Source organism: Hemicordylus capensis, chromosome 1 (assembly GCF_027244095.1).
Source record: "Hemicordylus capensis ecotype Gifberg chromosome 1, rHemCap1.1.pri, whole genome shotgun sequence".
NCBI classification, from domain to species: domain Eukaryota; kingdom Metazoa; phylum Chordata; class Lepidosauria; order Squamata; family Cordylidae; genus Hemicordylus; species Hemicordylus capensis.
In genome coordinates, this window is record NC_069657.1 from 333,504,248 (window position 1) to 333,528,443 (window position 24,196).

General features: G+C 43.8%; 1 protein-coding gene across 3 annotated transcripts in view; it reads right to left on the bottom strand.

Moving 5' to 3' along the window:
• REV3L (REV3 like, DNA directed polymerase zeta catalytic subunit) overlaps positions 1-24,196 on the bottom strand; it is a 188,642-nt gene that overhangs the window by 54,439 nt on the left and 110,007 nt on the right. For all 3 annotated transcript variants that reach the window (XM_053305716.1, XM_053305629.1, XM_053305804.1), the window contains exons 19-21: positions 7,599-7,714; positions 4,569-4,687; positions 1,582-1,700 (exon numbers count right to left, since the gene is read on the bottom strand). In XM_053305716.1, coding sequence (XP_053161691.1) covers positions 1,582-1,700; positions 4,569-4,687; positions 7,599-7,714 — 354 coding nt within the window. The remainder of the gene's footprint in view (positions 1-1,581; positions 1,701-4,568; positions 4,688-7,598; positions 7,715-24,196) is intronic.

Consider the following 24,196-nt stretch of genomic DNA (forward strand, 5'->3'; position numbering starts at 1 on the left):
CTTCAGCAGGATGCTTAAATGGAAGCTCCACTTGGTGTCGAAGACTGGGACTGAGCAGCCACTGCAGTCCCCGACACTGATCTCAATGTCAACATTGATAGATGGTTATGGAGATCGAGGCATAGGAGTTGGTGGTTGAAGTGCCTGCTTGTAGAATGCTGCGTGAAGACCAAGCGCTCTATTCTTCAGAGTCTGGCAAAAAAATGACGTAAATATTTTGCTGTGTTATAATTCTCACCCAGGAACAAAAGGCAGGAGTCATGGTGATCTGTAGATGGCAATTTGTGCCAAACTCAGTACACCTTTTAAAAGTCTTTTAAATGTCCATTAAAAAAAAATCAAAATCAAAAGCCAAGCTGTAAATCCCAATTGCAGATGTCCAACAAGAAAAATAATAGTCAAGAAGATGCAGTCCAAGCTGAAGCCAAAACTTATAACTAAAGCTGTCCAAGTTCACTCATAGAACCAAAGACCGAGGAGCACAGTATGATGAGGTGAACGCTAAGGTGGTCGGAAATAAACTCAAGGAATGGCGCTCCAACTGCTGAAATAAATGTTCACCGAGTGTGAGGGGTGGTGCCACAAGGAGCTTGGAAATTCCACCTGCGAGGTCTTGCACAGGCCCCAGGCTTATGAACAGCAACAGATCATGCTACAGATCTATTTATTCCAGAAACATGAACATACACTATTTTCAGTGCGACCACCTCCTATCTCGACAAACTTATTCTAGCAGCTGACAAGCTTTTTGATTCGATCAAAGAAAAAAAAAAGTTTGGTAAAGAGAGTAGCCAATTTTGTACTGGTCTATCAGGTCGATGTTCATCCACCACTTGCACAACTATTTATGAACAGTTCACACTACTTGTACACATTTTTTTATGATGTGACATTTTTGATGATATTATATGATATGAAACAGTGAACTGTTTCTTTCTACCTCCTAGAAATCAGGAGATAGTCTTAAATTCAGTCTTGTTCCTTTTGAGTAAATACAGGTATAACCTGTATTTAACCTCTACTTTTTAAGGGGTCAGCTTAAAATTCAGAATAGTCGATTTGGGTAATTATGGTAAATCCATCTTTATTGGCCCCACCCCTCGTATATTACTATCTAACAAATGAATTCAACTGCCCTAGTCATTGAGAATGAATAGCAATTTGTTCATTAATACTAGATGTTTAAATGAACCAGAAAAGAGACTTGACCATGAAATTATGTTATAAAAGAGATGGGGCAATGGATCACTTGAACAACAGGAGTACTTCTCACATCAGCATTGAGTCTGTTGAAGTAATCATTTGATCCACCTCAGATATCCAATCAGACAAAGGAGTTGATCAGCAAGAATGATATCCAAACTGCAAAGCTAACATGCAAATTCATCCTAAATGACTGACAACTGAATGACACAGAGCTGAATTATGCACTTGGGACTGGCAGCACAAATGTATTATTTCCCTCCATCAGTCAATTTCCTTTCATTTTTGCCTTGTTAATTAAAGATTTACCCCCTTTTTGATGTGTACTAGATTTTTACATCAGCAAACATACTTTAAAACATAAGAATAGACAATTACCTATAGATGTCTGCCTTGTTGTCAAACCAATCAGACAGAACACGAGGAGTAAACAGTGGAAAGCGTTGATGGAGTATATGAAAACTCACATTTTCAAAGGTATAGTTAGTTAGAGCCACCTGGAATAAGAGAAGATTTGTGATAATAATTGCAGGTTTTATATAATTGTTCACCAAGAATGATCTTAATATCGTATTTGAAAGAGTAAATTTATGAACTACAATGAACTGGGGCATTACTTTGTCACTGCACATTTTAGAAGGAAAGCTGTGTTCATGTCGATAGAAAAACAGGTTGCTTACCTGTAAGGGATGATCTGGTAGTGGTTCCATACATTCATAATTAGTGGGTTCTGCGCCTGCGCAGATCAGCTTCGGGCAGAATTAGTTAGCTCCTCGCGACGCCTGCAACCGCTAGTTGCACATGACTGCAGTACCCTCTAGTGGCGGTTGGGCGTCCCTTCATTCAGTTTCTTGATGGCTGACCAGTAAGCATGGCCCACAGCATTGTCCATTTCCTCCTGGCACATGGCGGTACAGTAGCTTGACACATACGCAGTGGGGATGGACGGGAGGGTTTTATGAATATATGGAACCACTACCAGATCATCTGTTACAGGTAAGCAACCTGTTTATCTGGATAGTGGTTCCATACATCCATAATTAGTGGGTGAATTACAAGCTTCCCAGATGGTGGGGGAGTGCGTTGCAAGTTACTGTGGCACCCTCTTCAGGACCGCCCATCCAAATTCAGCGGCGGCCACCGTTCTTAGGTCTATAACGTAGTGCTTTATAAATGTCTGATGTGAGGACCAGGTGGCTGCCGCACAGATATCACTGAACCGAATGCCAGCCAGGTGTGCCGCAGACGTGGAATAAGCTCTAGTAGAGTGCACCTTAATCGCAGCTGGTGGGCGGATCCCGTTGGTCATATGCCATATTTATCAGTTCCACCAACCAAAAGGAGAGTCTTTGGCGGGTGGCAGGGCATCCTTTGTGTTTCCCCTGCAGGTCCACAAACAGAAGACGTGTCCTACAGACATGCAAGGTGGCCTTTAAATAGTAGAGAAGTGCCTTACAAACATCTAGCGAATGCATCGCATGGTCCAGTGTTGACGAAGATGCACGACAAAAAGTAGGCAGCACCACTTCTGTATTTAGATGAAAGTTCGAAACAATGTTTGGTCTGAACTACGGATCTAGGTGCATGACGACTCGGTCCAGATATATCTTCGTGTATGGTTCATGTATATGGAGTGCACCTAGTTCACTCACACGCCTCGCCAAGGTTATTGCCACTAAAGAAAGAATTTTTAGAGTTATGAGCTTCAACGTTGCTGCAGCCGTCGGCTCAAATGGGGGTTCTGTCAATGATGAGAGCACTAAAGAGAGACTCCATTTTTCCGCTGCCAGCCTAACAGGCAGATATAAATTATTGATACCTCTTAAAAAGTCTTTACATCTTGGGTGTAGCCCTTAAAGCTACAACCCCCCCCCCCGTGCCGAGCCGCCGGACCGGTTCGGAGGCCTCCAGAATGGCCTCCGAACCGGTCCGGGCACACCCCTAGTCCCATCCGTCGTGGTGTGCTGATACAGCAGCCATATGCACTTTTATGGAAACATTCGCCAGGCCACTTTGCTTTAGGGTAGTCAGATAGCGGAGGACTGCCCTTAGGCTAGCTTCCTTGGAGCTATATTCCCTGGAAGCGGCATGTGTGGAAAACCGACGCCATTTTGCCTTGTAATTGCGTCTAGTGGATGCTTTTTGGGTATTAAGGAGTATCTTCCTCAGAAGCCTATCCTCCCTGCGGTGAGATTCAGTATGGACAAGCTGGGGTGCATTATCCTGCTGTGGCCCTGTGTTATCAGATCTGTCCAGTGAGGGAGTCTTTTGTACCTTCCTTGGGACAGTCTGAGTAGCTGTGTGAACCATGGTTGCCTTGGCCACCACGGCGCAACTACAGTCGCACGTGTCTTGTCATGGAGGAACTTGGCCACTACCCTGGGCAACAGAGGTGTCGATGGATAGGCATAGAACAGTTCCCAGCTCCACTGATCGCCTTTGGACCTTGACCTTTCTCCCATCCTGGAGCAATACTGTTCACATTTTTTGTTCTCGGCTGTTGTCTTAAGTCCATTCCCAGTTGTTGATTAAGGAGAGAGACAGAAATCGTACTAATCCACAGGAGTTTCCAAAAGAATTGTCAAAGTCCGTTTCCAGTAGTCAAAGGGCCAAGCTAAGAGTAATAAACTTTTCTCCGAGGAGCAAACTGTTTCCGAGGACTGATCGCTATGGCAATCAGAAAGAAACGGAATGAAGGGATGCCCAACCACCACTAGAGGGTACTGCAGTCATGTGCAACTGGCGGTTGCAAGCGTCGCGAGGAGCTAATGAATTCTGCCCGAAGCTGATCTGCGCAGGCGCAGAACCCACTAATTATGGATGTATGGAACCAGTATCTAGAGCAGATGTTTCTCTCACAGAGGAAAAGAAAGGAATGCGTCAGTTTCCTGCTTTATGAACCCTCAATGGTGCATATATACTGTACTAGGTCTTGTTCTCATCGAGGTGGTAAAGCTAGGTCTAAGTTTTCTCTGTGGAAAGAAACCTTTTGCATGGAAGATGTGCCCGTCAGCAGTCTGATGTAGTAGTTATGCAATTTGGCCAGGAACTCAACACGAAATCTGGTTGAGTGGGATGTCATATAGAATAATTGCTCAGCCAAATCAAAGGCTGCAATCAACATATCCACAGAATTTACATTTACTGAGCTGATAGTTTCATGAACTGTTCCTAAGGGAAAGGAAGAGATTTTAAAAATGTGGGCACTACATGAACAGAAAATATTACCGAAAAAAATAAGTTTGTTTTAAAAAAATACTTTGAAGTTGTAGATGGTATGTAGAAAGTGGAGACAATATACTATAGATCAATTTAATTACAAGATCAGCCTCCCCAATCTTCAATATAATTGTGCTAGACTTTACCTCATTTCTCATAATTCTCCAAATATTCAGGATAACCCGTCCAACAATATTGATTTCACTCATTGTATCAGAGCCATATTCATCATGTTCTGGAGCAAACCTGTTCTCTTTTTTGTCATCTAAAACGTTAAGAAAGAATATTTCAATAATTTAATCAATTACTGCTAAAACGAAGCAAAGATTTATCAGAAGAATATAGTCATGCTATGAACCTCTACACTACAAAAGTGGTGGCCAGTTTTTTGTTTGCAAATGTGCCACAACTTCAGTGAACAGTATGAGAATCTATCAGTTTAGGCATGTGACAAAATATATACAATCCTCTGTCTTGTGTGGTTTTCCCTTTAGCCATGGAACAGGCAGCAGTGCCCTGCTGGGAAAGTGATACACAAATGTAGATCTGTTCCTAAACCATAGCTAAGTTTACAGGCTCTCTCCACCCCTGTTCACACATGCCAAAAGTAGCACAATGATGAGAAAAAGTTTGTGAACTCCTTAGCTTATGTATGTTCTTATTCAAAAAATGATTTGATCATAAGCTAAACCCTGATGAGAGAAAGGCAACATCACTGAAAAAGTAACTTGGACAAAAATGATATATTTTGAATATTCACCCAAAAGATTCAACAAAACACATGTGAAAGATATGTGAACCCTTCATTCAGTAACTGGTGGCACCTCCTTGAGCAGCAATAACTGCAATTAAACATTTCCTGGAACTGGTGAACTGGTAACCCTGTTCACATTGACTTGAAGGAATCTTGGCCCATTCTTCCATACAAAACTGTTTTAGCTCTGTGATATTTGAGGGTTTTCTTGCATTAACAGCTTGCTAAAGGTCTTGCCACAACATTTCAATAGGGTTTAGTTCACGACTTTGACTTGGCAACTCCAAAACATGGAATCCCTTCTTCTTCAGCTTTTCTGTGGTAGAGTTACTTGAATGCTTAGGGTTGTTGTCTTGCTGCGTGACCCATGTTTATTATTTATTATTATATTATTATTTTTGGCTCAGCTTCAGCTCTTGGACAGATAGCTTGCTCTCTAGATTTTTTTGATATGCAACTGAATTAATGGTTCTATCAATGATGGAAAGCAGTCCTGATGACCAGGTCCTGATGCAGCAAAGCAGCCCCAAAACCATGATGCCTCCACTATCATGATGCCTCCGCCAAGCTTGACAGTCAGGATGAGGTTCTTATTTTAGAAGGCAGTGTTTGATTTCTTCCAAATGAAACATTTGTGATTGTATCTGAAAAGTTCAATTTTTTATACATCTGTCCAGAGAACATTATTCCAGAAACCCTGTGCATTATCCAGATGCTCCTTAATAAACCTGAGCCAGGCAGCAATATTCTTTTTAGAGGGCAGTGGTTTCTTCCTAGCTATCCTCCCATGAACACCATTCCCATTCGTCACAGTGAGACAGACCTGCAGATCATTAGATGTTAGCCGGGGTTCTTTATGACTTTGTTGACGATTTTCAAAGTTGCTCTTCAGGTGATCATGGCAGGATGACCACTTCTGGGTAGTTACTGTAGTCTTCAACTTTTTCTATTTGTAGACTGTGCAACAGTGGATGGATGGAGACTCAAATGCTTAGAAATTGTCTTGTAATCCTGTTCAGATGAGCATCAACCACTCTTTTTCATAAGTCCTTTGGAACTTCCTTTGAGTGTGGCATGACCAGTTCCCACTGACTGTCATGATACAGATCTGACCCAGAACCATTATATAGGACAGGATGCCCAGTCATGCAGTTTTCTTCTACAGGGAGGACTTGTTATCCAATTAGGCACCTGAGTGCGATTAGCCTGTTAATTGTGCCAAGGTACTAGGGGTTCACTTATCTTACACACTGATCCTGAATCAGTCGCATTGTTCCCACTTTGTACATTATGTTTCAAGAAAAACAGCATTGTTTAATTCATGCCTTTTTATTCCATTAGGAAAGACTGCTTTCAATTACAAAAGAGTATCATGGTAAGACCTTGCAGTGCGATTCTCATTCTATTTGGGGTTCACTAACATTTTCTTAGCACTATAAAAATCTGTACTGCTGGTTGGCTATCCACACATTAAAATAAATGATCGCATCTGCTAAAATCATATATATATTTAAAATCTTTGCTCTTATAACATTATTTACTTATTATACAGGGCCCCAAGGTTTCAGCAAATATGTAAGTTTTGAACCAACATATGCCACAAGTCCCTCCCCCACATTTCAGATGTAACACTTATTTATTTATTTTTTTGGTACAGGTAAGTCCTAACAAAACAACCAAGCTCTAAGCCAAGTTTGAAGATGAATGCACTGGTGCTGTATATTTATCTTCAATGCACTCAATTTTGAGAGTTAACAAGCTGAAGGGTTATAGCTGGTCTAATAATAGTAATAAACCAAAATGGATGTGGAAGCATGGTAAAAGCAGGCACTAATTTAAGAAAAAACAAAACCAACTGAATTCAAACACAGAGCATCTAAAGTGAACAATTAACAGCTGGTCATACCTGGCAAGAAGGCTAGCTGATCAGGTGGCTGAGGGATTCATTGCCTTGGATTAAACAATGAACCCTAAACAGATTGAGACCCCCCAGGTGAAAAAATCTTTACACATTAAAAATCTCTCTCAAGAGAGCACCCTAGTGACATATCAAGATTATATAAGCACATCCATGATGATAACAATTGGAATGAAATTATATCAATAGGTGTGAATAAGCTTTTCAAGATACTGTAGTTTCAGAAACCAGAGTTAGATTCTAGTTTGTTGCCCTTAGCTGTAGTCTGAACAACTGCAGATCCCCAAGCTTGTATGTGATGGGAAACTTGGTGGGTTTTTGTTTTGTTTTCTTTCGGCTCTTGTCATGTGACTAGTCTTTACTTCTATTAATATTTACCATTCAATTCTGAAATGCACAGTAGAATGAGGCAGGAGCTAGAATATCAGTGGTTTTATATACAAATAATACAGAAGTAAATTTACAGCTTCTCACAACATTAGAGTGTTAGAAACGCAAACACACCTGGAATACGAGAAATCATCTGACATAAATCAACACCTAGAGCAGCAGCTCTCTGCAAGAGGTATCCCCAAGAATGCATTTGGACTTCATAGCCTAATAAAATATCTGGATCATACCTAAAAAACAAAATATATTTTGTTTATAGAACAAAAAGCATATAATGATTTTAAAACCAGCAATACAGGATTTATTTACAGTGCTGGTTTTAGTCCTAAGAGTATCAAAGAAAATGATGCAGAAAACAATGTACTAGGTACATAAAAATCTGCCAAGTTGCCGGGTTATGGGGAGAAGTATGTTCAGCCACCCAGTAACTATATGTAACTGCATATGTATCCCCATGTGGAAACCTGAATGCAAGTTTGTGTGTGACATATGGTACATTCATGCTTCTATATAATACTCCCCAGGTCTTCTTTGAATTAGAGCAAATGCTTGGTTCAACAGACAAGTGTATAGTTTGAACTGAAACATTTGTTTTGCTATTCTTTGTAATCGTCTGGATATCCTTGGAAATCCACTCTTCTCTAAACCCTGCCTTTAATGAATCAGAATCAAGCTTTATTACGGTCAGAGACCAGCATAAAATTACACATTAAATGAAGGTAATACTGGAGAAAAGTTACAAGTTGATAGAGGTGATTGCAAATATGATGATAGCTATTGTGAAAAGGCTAAAATTTAAAATGATTACTATTTAAAAAGAAACAAGCTACTAAGAAACTAAAACCGCTAAACATACTTTTCCATAATAAAATGCACAGAAAAGATAGAAGGGGAATTTAAATAGTAGTAGTAATGTAGCTGAAAATGATTTCATGTGGTAAAAAGCTAGAATTAAAATTAAGAATGGGTAAAACTATAATGGTTGCCGTAAGTTGGACTATTACTAAAAGTGATAAAGTTACATGGAGTTACTAAATGGTAAAATACACTAAAATATGCTAAATGGTGAAGTTACACTGCATTAATCTAATAAAATATTATGCATTGCCATGGCGCAGTTAATATGATATGAAGAATATGGAGGCGGGTGTTATCAGGACTCAAATTGGGGGAGCCCATTAGCTATCATCTTTCGCCAGATGACAATCGCAGCCGCGCAGAACTTGGCAACGATCTTTGTGGTGTGGGGGTTAGAGTCAGATAGCAGCAATTGAATATAGAAGTGATTCGTACGCCCCAGAAGCTTGTTCAGCAGTGGGGAAATAAGGGCTGCATGCATGTCTCTGTAGAACAGGCAGTATAGAAGGACATGCTCAGTGGTTTCAATTTGCTCTGAGCCGCAGGGGCATAATCGCTCTGCGTATGGGATCTTTCTGTATCGACCCTCTATTACTGCTGAGGGGAGACCATGGCAGTGGGCCAGAGTGAACACCCTTCTGTGGTTTGGGGCTTCCACTTGAGAAAGGTATGCTGCCAGAGAGGCCATATATCTAAGCTTCTCACTTGTACAAAACTTTGGGACACTGCTGAGATCTGCTTGACGCTCAGTGTCTGTGATGCGCTGTTTGATGATAGCTTTTGCCTGATCATATCTCATGTTGATAAGGGACAGAGGGGCGAGGCCCAGGGTAGCTAATTTCATCTCAATTGCCTGAGCCCATATAGAATGGTAATCGTCATGAAGGGTTAGAGGGGCAAGACCAATTGGACTGAGGGATAGTTTAAGCCAATAGGAGTGGCCACCCATACCCTAGCCTCAATCTTAATCAGGCCTGTCTCCAGGTGTAATGTAGCACTGGAAACACATGCTGTGTTTACACATTGGAATTGCAATGACAACTTGATACTTGAATGGCTTTCTGAAGGCCACCACTGACTAATGGTGGTAGGCCACCACCAACTACATACATTCCACAGGGTGCTTTAAACATAGTTGCCATTATTATGATTTCACCTTTTGGGAGTGTCTGGCACATTTTGATATTTGAAATGTTGAAATAACTTGAAATGTTTGGAACGAACCCTCCTATGTATATTTATGTGTGGGTGGAGAGGGGAGGAAGAACATCTACCTGATTCTGTAATGGAATCCACATTCCATAGTTCACAGTGTAATAGTGTTCAGATTTCTGGATCCTCACTAGGTAGTTTACCATAACCAAAAGAGGTGATCTTTCTCCTACCCTCTCCTTGCATTCATCTACAGGTCAGATTTCTTTTTATCTCTGAAGAGGACTCAGGACTTTCCTAAGCAGCATGGTTTAGGCTAAAAGGAACAGGCTATATATATTCAAATATATAAAAACAAGGCATTCTGTACAGAAAATATACAGCAAGATTATTCCATTAGTAATATTAAGGTACAGTATTTTAGATTCCTTGGGTTTTTGGTACCATTAAAATATAATTTCCACTAGAGTTGTTTTTTCTTTTCTTTGAAAGCTTCCCAGTTCTGGATTAACTTTAACCATCAGTAATACCTGTTTTGGATCTTCTCTAGTGTCAAACAGTGGTTGGCCTTATTTGTGCATATATGCAGCTGGATTAAATTTAACATTAGAAAATGACAGTTTTAAAAGAAAAGATTCTATAATATAATGCCCCAGACATCTCAAGGAGTATTTTTATGTTTGTGTTTTATTTTTAATAGTAGCTCACTATAATAGCCACTAGTATTTTAATCTTTCTCATTTTTTGTTCAATTCATTGAGGTTTTACCAATCCTTACTGGCCTTTCCGCCTAAAAAAGATCTCTAGATCAATCACCCCATGATGACATTTTGGTATAGAAGTATATAAGGGTTAGCTTGATCAAGTTATTGAACTTACAGTTCATTACAGAAATATTACACTGACTAAAAATACTGAATCACCCAGACATTAAGAAGTTCCAAACCACTTGGTGTGGAATTCAAGCAATCAATGTGTCTGTACAGGGCCTCGATATCTGCGGATTCATGTATCCATGATTGGGTAAAAGACGCCCGACCTCAGCATATGCGGACCCCCCACACACACATCAACCTTGTGTATCCGCGAGTAGCGGGTGGCCAGAAATAAGTTGAAGGGGTCATTTATGGCCACTATTTTGTGTTTTGGAGCCTCAAAATGGCTCCATTAAAAAATAAAGAAAAAACGGCAATTTCCATCTGATTTGGGGGCATTCCGGGGCACAATGCAAAAGGTGGAGCAGCAAAACATGGTAGGAAGTTTCCCCCTGCATTTACCCAAAGTATTTGGCCAGTTTGGGGCAATTTCCCTGACGACTTGGAACCTAACCCCCACAATCCCATAGCCCCCAATGACTCGATATTCACTGTTTCCGTATCTGCAGTTGCAGCCAGGAATGGAATCCCCGCAAATATCGCGGTTCTCATGAAAATGAATGTTTCTAGTTAGCACACTTTCTTCATTCCATCAAAATTTATCAAATTAAATTAAATTCAGAAAATCTAAGGAAATCTAAGGAAACCTACCACAGCAAAGCCACTGTGATTCAACTGATTCAGTGCTCTGAGATACTTTATGAAAGTATACCAATCTATTCCAGCCAGAAAACTTATTCCTTAGGAACTTGCATCTCAAATTAATCTATCCTAGAAAATTAACAGATAGGCAAGAGGTGGAATTAATCTTTCTCCCCCCAAAATCAATTTTCCTACCCTATTTGTCGGCAGGCATAGTATGTCGGTGACCAGACTTAGAGGATGAGGGAGTAGCTGGATGCTTTAGAAGATTTTCATTGTTTTTTGGCTAAACCAGATATAAACTCTCCAGTTGCTTAGACATGGGGCTTGAGGTGTGTATTACCTCCCATAATACACACCATGCAGTCTGTGAAATGACTGGGAGAACAGGCAGAACCACGGGCTGAGTTGGTTCAGACCTAGTCATAAAATTAAAGACAGGGTCATCAAGAGTGGCTAGTTCGGATTTGAGATAGAGATAGTGCTTTAGCCATCTCCCTAATGTGACGGTAATAAGCTTTCATTTCCTCATTAAAGGAGACGTGGGTAGTTGGAGGCACATCAACTGGAGGATCTACCCTGTTGTCTGGGTCATCTGGATCAGACTCGAAATCAGAAGAGCCATGGTGATCAGAAGGTGAGTGAGAAGGGGGAAGGAGGTACGTATGCTTGTGTTTCAATAGTAGTTGTCTTTCGTGGAATGGGGAAACTCAGTGTTTTGTCCCAACCTCCAGGCTTCTGTAAACAGTCTGTGCAGCCGTATCTTTTAAAACTTTGACAGGAGGCCAGGAAGCCATTTGTTTTGCCACCAAAACAGTTTTCATTGTAGGTTGTGATGGCATGGCTAAATTATTACCTCCAGCCATGGTGTGTACAGTATGGATTGGAGTCACCCGTTAGCAGTAGGTAAGGTTTATTTTGTGAGGACTTCCAGGGTTGGTCCTCTTGAAAATCGTTAAGGGAAATGGGGAGATCTAGTTCTCATAGGTGCCGATGCCAGTGTCTCCCCCACAGCCGATGAATGCGTGAAGCCACATGTATGCAACGGTGAGGAGTCCGCCAAATGGGCAGCAGTGTACCTGGTGTCACAGTACGGTGGACCAAGGACTGAACTGCAACTTTCCTCCAGAGTTCCCCTCTTATGATTGAGGAGGAAAACCTTTAAACGTGGATGCCGAGGAAGTGCTGGAGCTGGAATGAGTATTGACTTCAATTACCCACACATAGACTGGGTAAATTCACTGTCAGGTAATGACACAGAGGTCAAATTTCTATACGCTGAATGACTGTGCCCTAGAACAGTTGGTCTTGGAAACAACCAGAGAGAAGGCGACCTTGGACTTAATCCTGAGTGGCACCCAGGACCTGGTGTGTGATGTCAATGTCATTGACCCTTTAGGGAACAGTGACATAGTGCGATCAAATTCAGCATACATGTGGGGAGAGAATCACCAAGGAAGTCTAACACAGACTCAGAAGAGGAAACATCTCCAAAATGAGGAGCATGGTGAAAAGAAAGCTGAAAGGGAAAATCAGGAGAGTCACTACGCTCCAGAATGCAGGGAGTTTACTCAAGACCACAATACTAGAAGCCCAGTTAGACTGTATACCCAAAAGGAAGAAAGGTACCACTAAGTCCAGGAGGATGCCAGCATGGCTAACAGGTACAGTCAAGGAAGCCATAAAAGGGAAGGAGACTTCCTTCTGAAATTGGAAGGCCTGTCTAAATGAAGAGAACAGAAAGGAACACAAACTCTGGCAAAATAAATGCAAGGTGACAATAAGGGAGGCAAAAAGAGAATTTGAGGAACATTTAGCTAAAAGCATCAAGGAGAATAACAAAAACTTCTTTAAATACATCAGATGCAGGAAACCTGCCAGGGAGGTGGTCAGACCATTAGACAATGAGGGAGTGAAAGGGATTATTAAGGAGGATATGGAGATTGATTGCAGAGAAGCTCAATGAGTTCTTTGCGTCCGTCTTCATGGCAGAGGATACTGAGCATATACCTGTTCCTGAAGCAGGCTTTTCGGGGATGGAGGCTAAAGAACTGAGTTAGATAGAAGTGACAAGACTCAATGTTCTAAACTGTCTGGAAAAACTGAAAACTAGCAAATTGCCATGGCTGGATGGAATCCATTCAAAGAACTCAAATGTGAAATTGCCAACCTCCTTGCTAAAATATGTAACTTATCCCTACAATCAGGTTCTGTACTGGAGGACCGGGAAGGAACAAATGTAACACCAATTTTCAAAATGGGATCCAGGGGCGATCCAGGAAATTACAGGCCGGTTAGCTTAACATCTGTCCCAGGCAAATTGATGGAAAGCATCTTCAAGGATAAAATTGATAAAATCCACCCCTGCTAATTTGGCGATTCTCTTTATTTAGCAGGGGGAGAGTAACTGGCCCTATCCACCCACAGCACAGTACCTCCAGTGACTGTTGCTGGTGTCTGTCATATGTTTCTTTTTAGATTGTGAGCCCTTTGGGGACAGGGATCCATCTTATTTATTTATTATTTCTCTGTGTAAACCGCCCTGAGCCATTTTTGGAAGGGCGGTATAGAAATCGAATGAATGAATGAATGAATGAATGAATGAAATTGTAAAGCACATTGAAGAACAGGCCCTGCTGGGAGAGAACCAGCATGGCTTCTGCAAAGGTAAATCTTGCCTTGCGATCCTTTTGGAGTTCTTTGAGAAAGTCAACAAGTGTGTGGATCAAGGTGATCCAGTTGACATAGTACACCTGGCCTTGTAAAAAGCTTTCGATAAAGTTCCTCATCAAAGACTCCTGAGAAAACTTAGCAGTCAGGGGATAAGGGGACAAGTACATGTGTGGACTGCTAACTGATTGAAGGACAGGAAACAGAGGGTAGGGATAAATGGAGAGTTTTCACAATGGAGGGAAGTAAGAAGTGGGGTCCCCCAGGGATCTGTACTGGGACCGGTGCTTTTTAATTTATTCATAAATGATCTAGAAGTAGGGATAAGCAGCGAGGTGGCCAGATTTGCAGATGATACCAAACTCTTCTGGGTAGTGAAATCCAAAACGGATTGTGAGCTGCTCCAAAAGGATCTCTCCAAACTGGGGGAGTGGGCAACAAAATAGCAAATGTGGTTCAGTGTTGATAAGTGTAAAGTGATGCACATTGGGATGAAAAAACCCAACTTCAAGTATAGGTTGATGAGATCTGAGCTATTGGTGACTGACCAGGAGAGAGATCTTGGCGACGTGGTGGACAGCTCGTTGAAAGTGTCAACTCAATGTGCGGCTGCTGTGAAAAAGGCCAATTCCATGCTAGGGATCATTAGGAAGGGGATTAAAAATAAAACTGGTAATATTATAATGCCCTTATACAAAACGATGGTGTGGCCACACCTGGAGTGTGTGGAGTACCTTTCTTATGAAGCAAGGCTTCAACACCTGGGGCTATTTAGTTTAGAAAAAAGACAACTGAGGGGAGACATGATAGAGGTCTATAAAATCTTGCATGGTGTGAATAGATAGATAGAGTGGATAGAGAGAAATTCTTCTCCCTCTCACATAACAGTAAAACCAGGGGTCATGCCATGGAATTTAGGACCAACAAACAGAAGTACTTTTTCACACAACACATAATCAATTTGTTGAATTCTCTGCCACAAGATGCGGTGACAGCCAACAACCTGGATGACTTTAAGAGGGGTTTGGATAACTTCATGGAGGACAGCTCTATCAATGGCTACTAGTCAGAGGTCTATAGGCCACCTCCAGCCTCAAAGGCAGGATGCCTCTGAGTACCAGTTGCAGGGGAGTTACAGCAGGAGAGAGGGCATGCTCTCAACTCCTGCCTGTAGGCTTCCAGTGGCATCTGGTGGGCCATTGTGTGAAACAGGATACTGGACTAGATGGGTCCTTGGGCCTGATCCAGCAGGGCTGTTCTTATGTTCTTATTGAAAGCAAGGTGTGGGCAGTAGTGAAAACTAATATCGCGTCCCTGTCCTCCTCCTCGACATTGAAAGTCGGTATCTGGGCTTGGCACTGTGCAGTCACCGACATCTACAGCACTGGCGTATTCAAAGTCAAGGATGGAACTTGCACTTTTGGAGTTGATAGAATTTGGGTTGATACTGAAGGGGGTCTCTCAGCATTGATCTGTAGGTGTTGATGGAGCCAAAGAATCTACTGGAGTGGGAGTTAGCAACAGAGAGCGCTCTCTTGACATTGACAGTCTTGGCGTCGATGTGCAATCGTCATCGAGGACTCCCAGTGTTTGATGTCGGTTGTTCTTTTCCTTTGTTGAAGTTCTCAACGTTGAGTGATGTTTGTCCACCTTGACATCAGGGGTCGAGGACTTCAAGGGTAGGATCTGTAGGCCTGATGGAGATGGTGTGTTGTCCCTTATAAAATCCACTGTTTTTTTATTTCTTTGGTCTCAGAGAAGAGGAAGAATCCACCAATCCATTCCTGACTGTTTGCGTTTTGACTTCGAATCCTCCAATGTCAAAGGGGGAACAGACTCCGAAGAGATCTTTGGAATTCGAAACAATGCCATCGAGCTTGATGTCAATGGCTGCGGTCTCACAGGGGGAAGCTTAGATACTGACATCAAAGTCGACTATGAGGTCGCAGGGCAGAGCAACCCCTATGTTGAAGGACTTAGCACCTCGTCATAAATGGCAGCACGAAACAACAAGGCCTGGTTTTATCTCATCTGCTTTGAAAAAGATAATCATATCTTGCACGAGGAGACATTGTGCTCCTCTCCCAGGCAGACTGAACATATGTCATGGAGATCTTTTGAGGGGAGCTTGGCATTACAGTCTGTGTACCTCTTGAAGGCCCATTTCTTCTCAGCCATTTTAGGGATATCCCAACCCATAATCAAAGTCCATTCCAATTTATTTTTTTGGGGGGGGGGGGGGAGCCAGCTAATTCTGAAAGCCATTTCCAAGTCAAACACGATAATCAGTCCTATGTATTTTACAGATGAACTCAGAAAGAAGAACTTAACCGATGAGTAACAGCCCAAGGACTGAACGCAATGGCGGTCAAAAAAGAACAGAACGGGCATCCGGCCTGCCCTTAAATAGCATGCTATAGGCATGGGGGTGGGCCTCGGTCACCTCGACGAGCTGCGGCATTTTACCACAAGGGTCCTGAGCAGGTGCATTACCCATTCTTATGGATCTCGATCCAGATCATGACTTTGTCCCAGATATTTCTTTCAAAACATTCCCTCCCTCCAAGTCTTTTATTCCTTCAATTTTGAAATTAAACCATTAAGGCATTTCATTAGGTTTAACATCAGTCACAATAATTAAACCAATTGCTAAAGTTACTATAATTGAAGTAGCTACATGTCCAACAATATATTCTAATTAGTCTTTTACTAGTCTTCTAATCAGTCAGTTATTAGACCGCATCTGTGAAACACAGCCATCTATTATAGGGCTGCACAACTTTGGCCCTCCTGCAGATGTTAGACAATAATTTCCAAAATCCCTGACTATTGGCCACTGTGGCTGGGGATGAGAGGAGGAGTTGTGCAACAACAGCTGGAGGGCTGAAGCTGTATAACCTTTATCTTTTATATATTGAAGAGTTTGTGTGTGTGGTATGGTTTATGAGAAATAAAATCATACTTCCCCAATTTAGATGCCAAATTTAGCATACACAATCCTTCCACTGAAATTAGCTGAACTACTTTTTACACTAGAATATGCTAGGTAAACATTTAAATATTTTTGTGGTATTTTTTAAAGAAGAAATTCCGAATATCATACTTTCCAATTACCTACTGCCATCAAATTTTGCATAACAATCCTGCCACTTAATAAATTAGCTGAATGCACTACTTTTTAATACCAGAATATGCTCAAGGAAAGTTTGTATTTTTATTTTTTAGATGGAATTCTGACTATAATAATATTAACTATTATTGTTAACATACTTTGTTAATATACATACATATTTGTTAATATACATACATAACATACATATTGTTAACACTCAATAACCAGATCGACAGGTTGCTTACCTGTAACTTGGGTTCTTCTAGTGGTCATCTGTGCTCTTACATGAATGGGCTTTGCGCCTGTGCAGAGACCACATCGGAGCTTCCAAGCTAGAATTCTAACGTTTGGAGGTAACCCCACCCCCTCGGTATATAGGCGGCTGCGCGGGCTTCCCTCTCCAGTCTTCTGAGTCCGCAATCTGAAAGAGACTAGCAGAAAAGACATGAGAAGAGGGGAGGATGGGTGGGCGTGTAAGAGCACAGATGACCACTAGAAGAACCCAAGTTATAGGTAAGCAACCTGCCGTTCTTCGACGTGGTCTCTGTGCTTTACACGAATGGGCACATAGCAAGCTGCACCCGTGCCGTGCTCACCTGGAGGTGGGATCAGGCGAAGATAGATTGCAGCACCACCCTGCCAAACGCCGTGTCTTTTCTGGCTTGGACATCCAGGGCATAGTGTTGTATGAATGAGTGCTTTGACGCCCACGTAGCCGCCTGGCAGATGACATCCAGCAGGATAGACCTGTCAAAGGCAGTAGACGCCGCAACCGCTTTCGTTGAATGTGCCTTAACAGTAAGTGGGAGAGGTTTCTTGGCAATATGGTACGCTAGGGAGATGGTGCAGACCACCCATTTGGATATGGTTTGTGCAGAGGCCTGCTTGCCTCTGTTAGGTCCAGAGAATTGGAGGTTCAAAGGGCGGAGGTGCGGTTGACGTAGAAGGTGAGCGCCCTACGAATGTCCAGCGAGTGGAGACGTCGTTCGGCTGCAGTCGACAGTTTGGCGAAGAATGAAGGTGAGATTGGTTGGGAACGGTGAAACGATGGGACTACCTTCGGGAGGAAGACAATGTCCGGTCGAAGGACAGCTTTTTCCTTGTGGAAGACTAAGCATGGAGGATCAACTCTAAGAGCCCTGAGTTCACTGACCCGCCTGGCCAAGGTGATAGCCATGAGGAAGGCCTCCTAGGAAAGGAGGTCGAGAGACATGGTAGCCATGGGTTCAAAGGGAGGGTTCATGAGTGAAGAGAGCACCAAGGTCAGGTCCTAGCTGGGGCCATGACTGGTGGATACGAATAAAGGCGAGTGAGTCCTTTAAGGAAACACTTGGCAGTAGGATGCTAGAACCACGAGGGTGTGGAGGGAGGAGAGTTAGCCACTATGGCTGCGAGGTGAACCCGCAAGGACGGGATTTTAAGTCCGGCCTGTTTGAGGGACAGCAAATATGAACAAACATGTTCTACAGAAACAGAATGTATGGGAACATCCCTGTCTTTTAGAAAGTTCTGGAAACAGATCCACTTGTGGGAATAGGAGACAGTGTAGGGTTTAAGCAAGGCATGGACTATACGTAGGAGGTCCGCTGGGAGGTCGGGGTTATGTCCCAGGTTGTGAGATGGAGACGCTGTAGGTCTGGATGGAGAAGGCGACTGTTCTGCAAGGAGAGGAGGTGAGGGATGTGCGGCAAGCGGTGGTAGCAATGGTTGGATAGACGGAGTTGGGGAAACCAGGTTCTCCAGGGCCATGACGGGGTGATGAGTATGCAATGTGGGCGGTCCTGGAAGATCTTCTGAAGGACTCAAGGAAGTAGAGGAATTGGAGGGAAGGCGTAGACTAGGTGTTCCGTACAAGGTAGGGCAAATGCGTCTCCCAGGGAATTGAGTCCGATCCCGGACCTGGAGCAATTCTGGTGGCATTGCATATTCGCCTCTGATACGAAGAGATCTATTTCTGGGAGGAACCAGCAGTGGAAGAGGGAGTGGAGTGTGGGGGAATGTAGCTGCCATTCGTGCGATGTTGTTTGAGTCCTGCTTAGCTTGTCCACCATGACATTGTCTTGTCCCTGTATATGGACCTCCAGGGGCGTGATGCCGTGGTGAATGCACCAGAGCCATAGTTCCATGGAGAAGAACAGGAGGGAGTTGGAGGAGGTGCTGCTTTGCCTGTTCAGGTAACTTTGGCAGTAGTATTGTCCGTTTGAACCAGGACATGGGAGCCCCGTATCAGGGGAAGGAAGGCTCTTAAGGCTTTGAATATGGCTAACAGTTCGAGATAATTGATGTGGTGGGCAGCTTCGGTCGAGGTTCAGATGTCGTGGATGTTGTGATTGTTGGCGTGAGTGCCCCAACCGTCCATGGATGCATCCGTGGTGAGTAGAAGGGCAGGACGCGGAGGGTGGAAGGGGGAGCCGACTGACAGGTTGATCGGGTCCGTCCACCACAGGAGGGATTGCAGGACCCGAAGTGGGAGCGTTAGAATGGTGGCAAGGGAGTCCTCGTGTGGAGAGAACACTGAAAGGAACCAGTGCTGGAGAGTCCTGGCCCGTAGCTAGGCATGAGGGAGGACGTGGGTGGTGGAAGCCATATGTCCTAATAGGCATTGAATTGTTCACGCTGACTGGATAGGGTGGTACAGTAGGTGGGATGACAAGTCCAGGATGGCCTGAGTTCTGCGCGGAGGCAGGAAGATTTTGGACTGAGCAGAGTCGAAGAGGATTCCCAGAAATTCTATCATTCTGGAAGGGGTGAGCTTTGATTTTTCGTAGTTCACCTGGAGGCCCAGGTTGGAGAGGAGGTTGATGACTGTGTGGAGGTCTTTGAGCAGGGATTGTGGGTTGTGGGCCATCATGAGCCAATCATCGAGGTACGGAAAAATGTGAATGTTTTGTTGTTGTAGGGCCACCACCACCGGGGCCACGCATTTGGTGAACACCTGGGGTGCAGATGCCAGTCCAAAGGGGAGAGCGCGAAATTGGTGTTGTCCGCTATTTGGAAGTGGAGGAAACGACGGTGGTGGGGTCTGATGGTGATGTGATAATATGCATCCTTGAGGTCGGTGGAAACGAACCACTGGTTCTTTTGTAGGAGGGAGATGATGGTAGGAATAGTGACCATACGGAACCTACAGTAGGTGATGTAGGAGTTGAGTTCTCGGAGATCCAGGATGGGGCGAAGGGAGCCGTCCAGCTTGGGAACAGTGAAGTATCGGGAGGGTGAAGTATCGGAAACAGTGAAGTATCGGAAACCCAGGGATTGCGGATTGTGAACCAGTTCTATTGCGGATTTTGAGAGTAGAGAGTCGACCTCCACCAAGAGAGCCAGGGTAGGCGGAGTGGATAACAGGGGGTTGTATGAAGGAGTGGATGCAAATTCTATAGCATAACCGACCCTCACTATGGTCAGAGCCCAGGAGTCCGTGGTGATATTCTCCCAAGTGGGAATGAAAGGGGAGAGCCAGGTGCCCCAGCGGGGAGGAGGGTGCAAGTCATTGTCCTTTGGCTGGGGGCTGAGATCCTTTGGATCGCTGCTGCATCTTGGATACGGTGAAGTTGGAGCGCTTTATGTATGGCTGATATCTATTGGAGTGAAAGGACTTGTCCTGCGGTTGATAGTATTGCTGTTTAGAAGGGTAAGGTTGGCGTTGCCGTCTTTGTGGTTTATAATGGCAGGTTGTAGATTGTTGAAAACCCATGGAGTGGGCTGTGTTACGCAGTTTCTGCACTTTTTGAAGAGTGTCATCTCTTTTCTCCCCGAATAGAGAGGAACCATCAAAGGGAAGATCTTCCACTCTGAATCTAGCATCAGGCATGAGGCCGGAAGACCTGAGACCTGGCGACGGAGGGCAACGGAAGTTGCCATTACTTTGGTGGCACCTTCTGTGGAGTGGCAAATCGCATGAAGTTCCTGTTTAGAGACCTGTGTGGCTTCACGGAGAAAAACTTTGGCCAGGCCCTGCTGTTCTTCGGGGAGGTGGTCCAAGAAGGGGGCAATATGGTCCCAAAGAAAGGACTGGTATTTGGCATAGTATGCCTGGTAGTTTGTGATTCTTGTCAATAAAGAAGCTATGGAGTATAAACACCTTCTAAATGAGTCTAATTTCTTCCCCTCTTTGTCGGGTGGGGTGGAGGAGGAATATCCCCTGAATTTAGAGAGGAAAGATTCAACCACAATCGAATCCATAGATGGATGTTGCCTCAGAAAGGAATCATCTTGATCCGCGGAGGCATGAACCTTGTAAAAGGAGTCAAGTCGTTTAGATGTTTGTGGAAGAGAGGAAGGCTTGATCCAAGAGGTCTTGGCCACTTTGAGAATAGATGGGTTTAACGGTAGCGATACTGATGGACAGGCATCATCCTCGATTAATTGGAAAAGGGGATCAGGTTCAGATTTGTCCCCTTGAGAAAGTTGGACTCCCAACGAAGCTGCCATACGTGAGACAGAGTCTGTAAAAATTCAGAAATCCTCTGAAGGAGAGTTGGGCCTAGGGTCCAGCAATAAAGAGGGAGGCGAGGAGCCCAAAGATATTCTATTGGATAGGGAGGATTCTGGGCCTTCTTCATCTGAGGAATCGGTCGATACCGGAGGTTGAAGTGGCCGAATCTGGAGCCAAGGTGTTGGTCTGGAGTCGGGGGCAATAGTAGCCGTAGCTGCCTGCGTAGCTGCCTGAGTTTCTGGGTGGAACCCATGGGGGTAGAATAGATGTAGTTCAGAGTGGAGGAGGCGGCGGCAAAGTTTTCGGGATCAAAGCTGAGGTCGAGTAAGCCAGTATAGAGGGACGCGGAGAGGCAGAACGTCGAAGGGGCGGCTCTGCGGCAGTGGAGACCTGATGGCGTTGGCGAACTTCTTGATGAGTGCAGAAATAGTCCGCTTCCTCCTCCATCTGTCTGGCATAGCGCTCATCCAGAGCAGCTTCCAAGTCTTGGTTGGCCCAGTGACATGGTTGCTCCGGAGGGAGCTGCTCAGGCTCAGAGTTGTGCTTGGACTCATACATGGGATCATGTGGGCTGGAGCAGTAGGCAACCTCAGTATCAAGGATAGTTTCAGTATGTAGAGTTCGGGATCGACATTCGGTATCGTGAGTCGACTTCTGCTTCTTTGTTGGTGGTTCGGAAGGAGCGCGACGGTCCTTCTTTCTCTTTTTGGCTGGCTGGACAGAGCATGGCTCAATCAATGCCGCCGCCAAAATCGACACTACTACCAAACTCCTCGGTATCGACGGGTATATTCACCTTGAGGGTAGTCGCCAAGACTCCCAGAGGGGACGAAACGGGCTGTAAGCCCCGGGCTGCAGGAGAGGCACTGGATGAGGCCTGCATAGTGGACAGTTTGTCCGAACCTGTAGTCTTGAACGCTTGTTCCCAAAGCCAAGAAAGAAGTCGAGAGGCTCGATTTTTGCGCGCCTGTTTGGCAAAGGCCGCACAGTGCAGACAAGAGCCAACCTTATGGGATTCACCCAGGCAGAAAAGGCAGACCTTGTGGCCGTCGGTTGAAGGGATTTTGGATTTGCAGTGACCACAATGCTTAAAATTTTGTAGTCTTTGCCATAGGCCGAAGTAGCTATCGGAAAGGGAACGGAGGCAAAGGATCCGTAGCATGCCAGGCCCGAAGGCCGCGACGGGGCAGAAAGCGAAACTAGGGAGATAACCAAGGGGGTGACCGGGGAAGAAATAAAAATGCTAAGGAAGGGAAGTACTGAACGAAAATGAGGGGGAAAGGGAAGGAGAAACGCAGTACTTGCAAAAGAGTCTAGCAAGGAGCAGCTCAACAATGTGTCTTCGATCGTGGACGAAGAAAGACTGGAGAGGGAAGCCTGTGTAGCTGCCTATATACCGAGGGAGCGGGTTACCGCCAAAAGTTAGAATTCAACTTGGAAGCTCCAATGTGGTCTCTGCGCAGGCGCAAAGCCCATTCGTGTAAAGCACAGAGACCACATTGAAGAACAATAACTCCAAATTGACATCATGCGCAAGAGAAGCAAAAGATCTTTCTCAGATTCAAATGTACTAAGATTCAAATTTACCATATATGGTAATTATTCAAAAAATGAATAATGTTTGAAGTTGAAATCCTACAAATTTCAACTTGTTCTTACAATTCCCTTTTGCAAGCACATTCATAATACATTCTATTACATATATTTAATTTCTTGAACTTTCCTATAAGTGTAATCTATGCAAAATGACTTTATCTGATCATCAACAGTTCCGATGATCACTGTTATTGATGAATAAATAAAACAAAACACACTTTGAATTTTTTTGGTCCAATTATATATTTATTAAAGTTAAAATTATAGTTCGACTCATAGCAAAATTGGAAACACACTTCTTTGGAAGTAAATCCCATCAATTTCAAAGGAAATTGTGGCAAATAATTTGTCCCAAGAGAATTCTATTAGGCATTGATTGCTGTTCTTCATGAGACCAAGACCTCTGCATTCTATATGGACTGCTGCCGAAAGAATTGCCACAGAGTTATAAATATATAGTGTTGTCATTAGCATTCTTACGGGGCACACAACCCTCCCCCACAAACCTTGCAAAGCACCAGGTCCATGGCTAAGCAGCCTTTATTATATATATACAAAATAAATCCAGCCCATGCCTCTCTGCATATTTGGGTCGTTGGCAAAAAGCAAGTCTGGAAACACACTTAGAAGTCAAAACACTGCTTGACTGAAAAGGGTGTTAAGAACAGCTTTGACCCTCCAAGTTGCCAGCTGACAGACCTTAAAAGCTATCTTCTGGTCAGGATGAGTCTGTTAGAGATAAGGATGCTTGAGTGCTCCAGCAAAAATGGGCAATCATGCAACTATTTCCCTCCTCCTTAAGTAAAGGAAGGGAGGTAACTAGAGGGACAATTGACTTTAAACAAAGGACTCTGCATATACACCTGTTTTCAGTAAGGCAATCAAACATATAACTGCTCCTAAATAATCAAAACCAACTTTGTCTCTTTTCACCACTCTGTGCTACATAGGAATGTGCACCCGTGCTGATTAGCTTAACCTAGTTATTGACACCATTGTAATGTCTCTGTCTTCCTGCCCACTGGGGAGAGATAGCCACTCAATAGACCTGCTGTAGCTCAGGGGCAATGTTGCAGGTATATCAATCCTTGGCATGCTCAAGCAAGCTGGCTGGCTCCTGCTGGGCTAGCTGCTCGTGTTTCTTGATGATCTCCCCCCACCCCCGCTTTCCACACACACCTTGCCTTGCCACACGTCCCCTTCTTCAAGGACTGCCAGATCAAACTTTTTTCAAGGAACGCACATCAGAAGGGATAGGTAACTTAAAGCTCAGCTCTCCTCCACCTTTTCTCTCCAACCCTAAGGATCTCTTCCCCTATCTTCTACGCCAAGCACTCTATTGAAGATTCCTTACCAAGTTCCTTCTTAATTT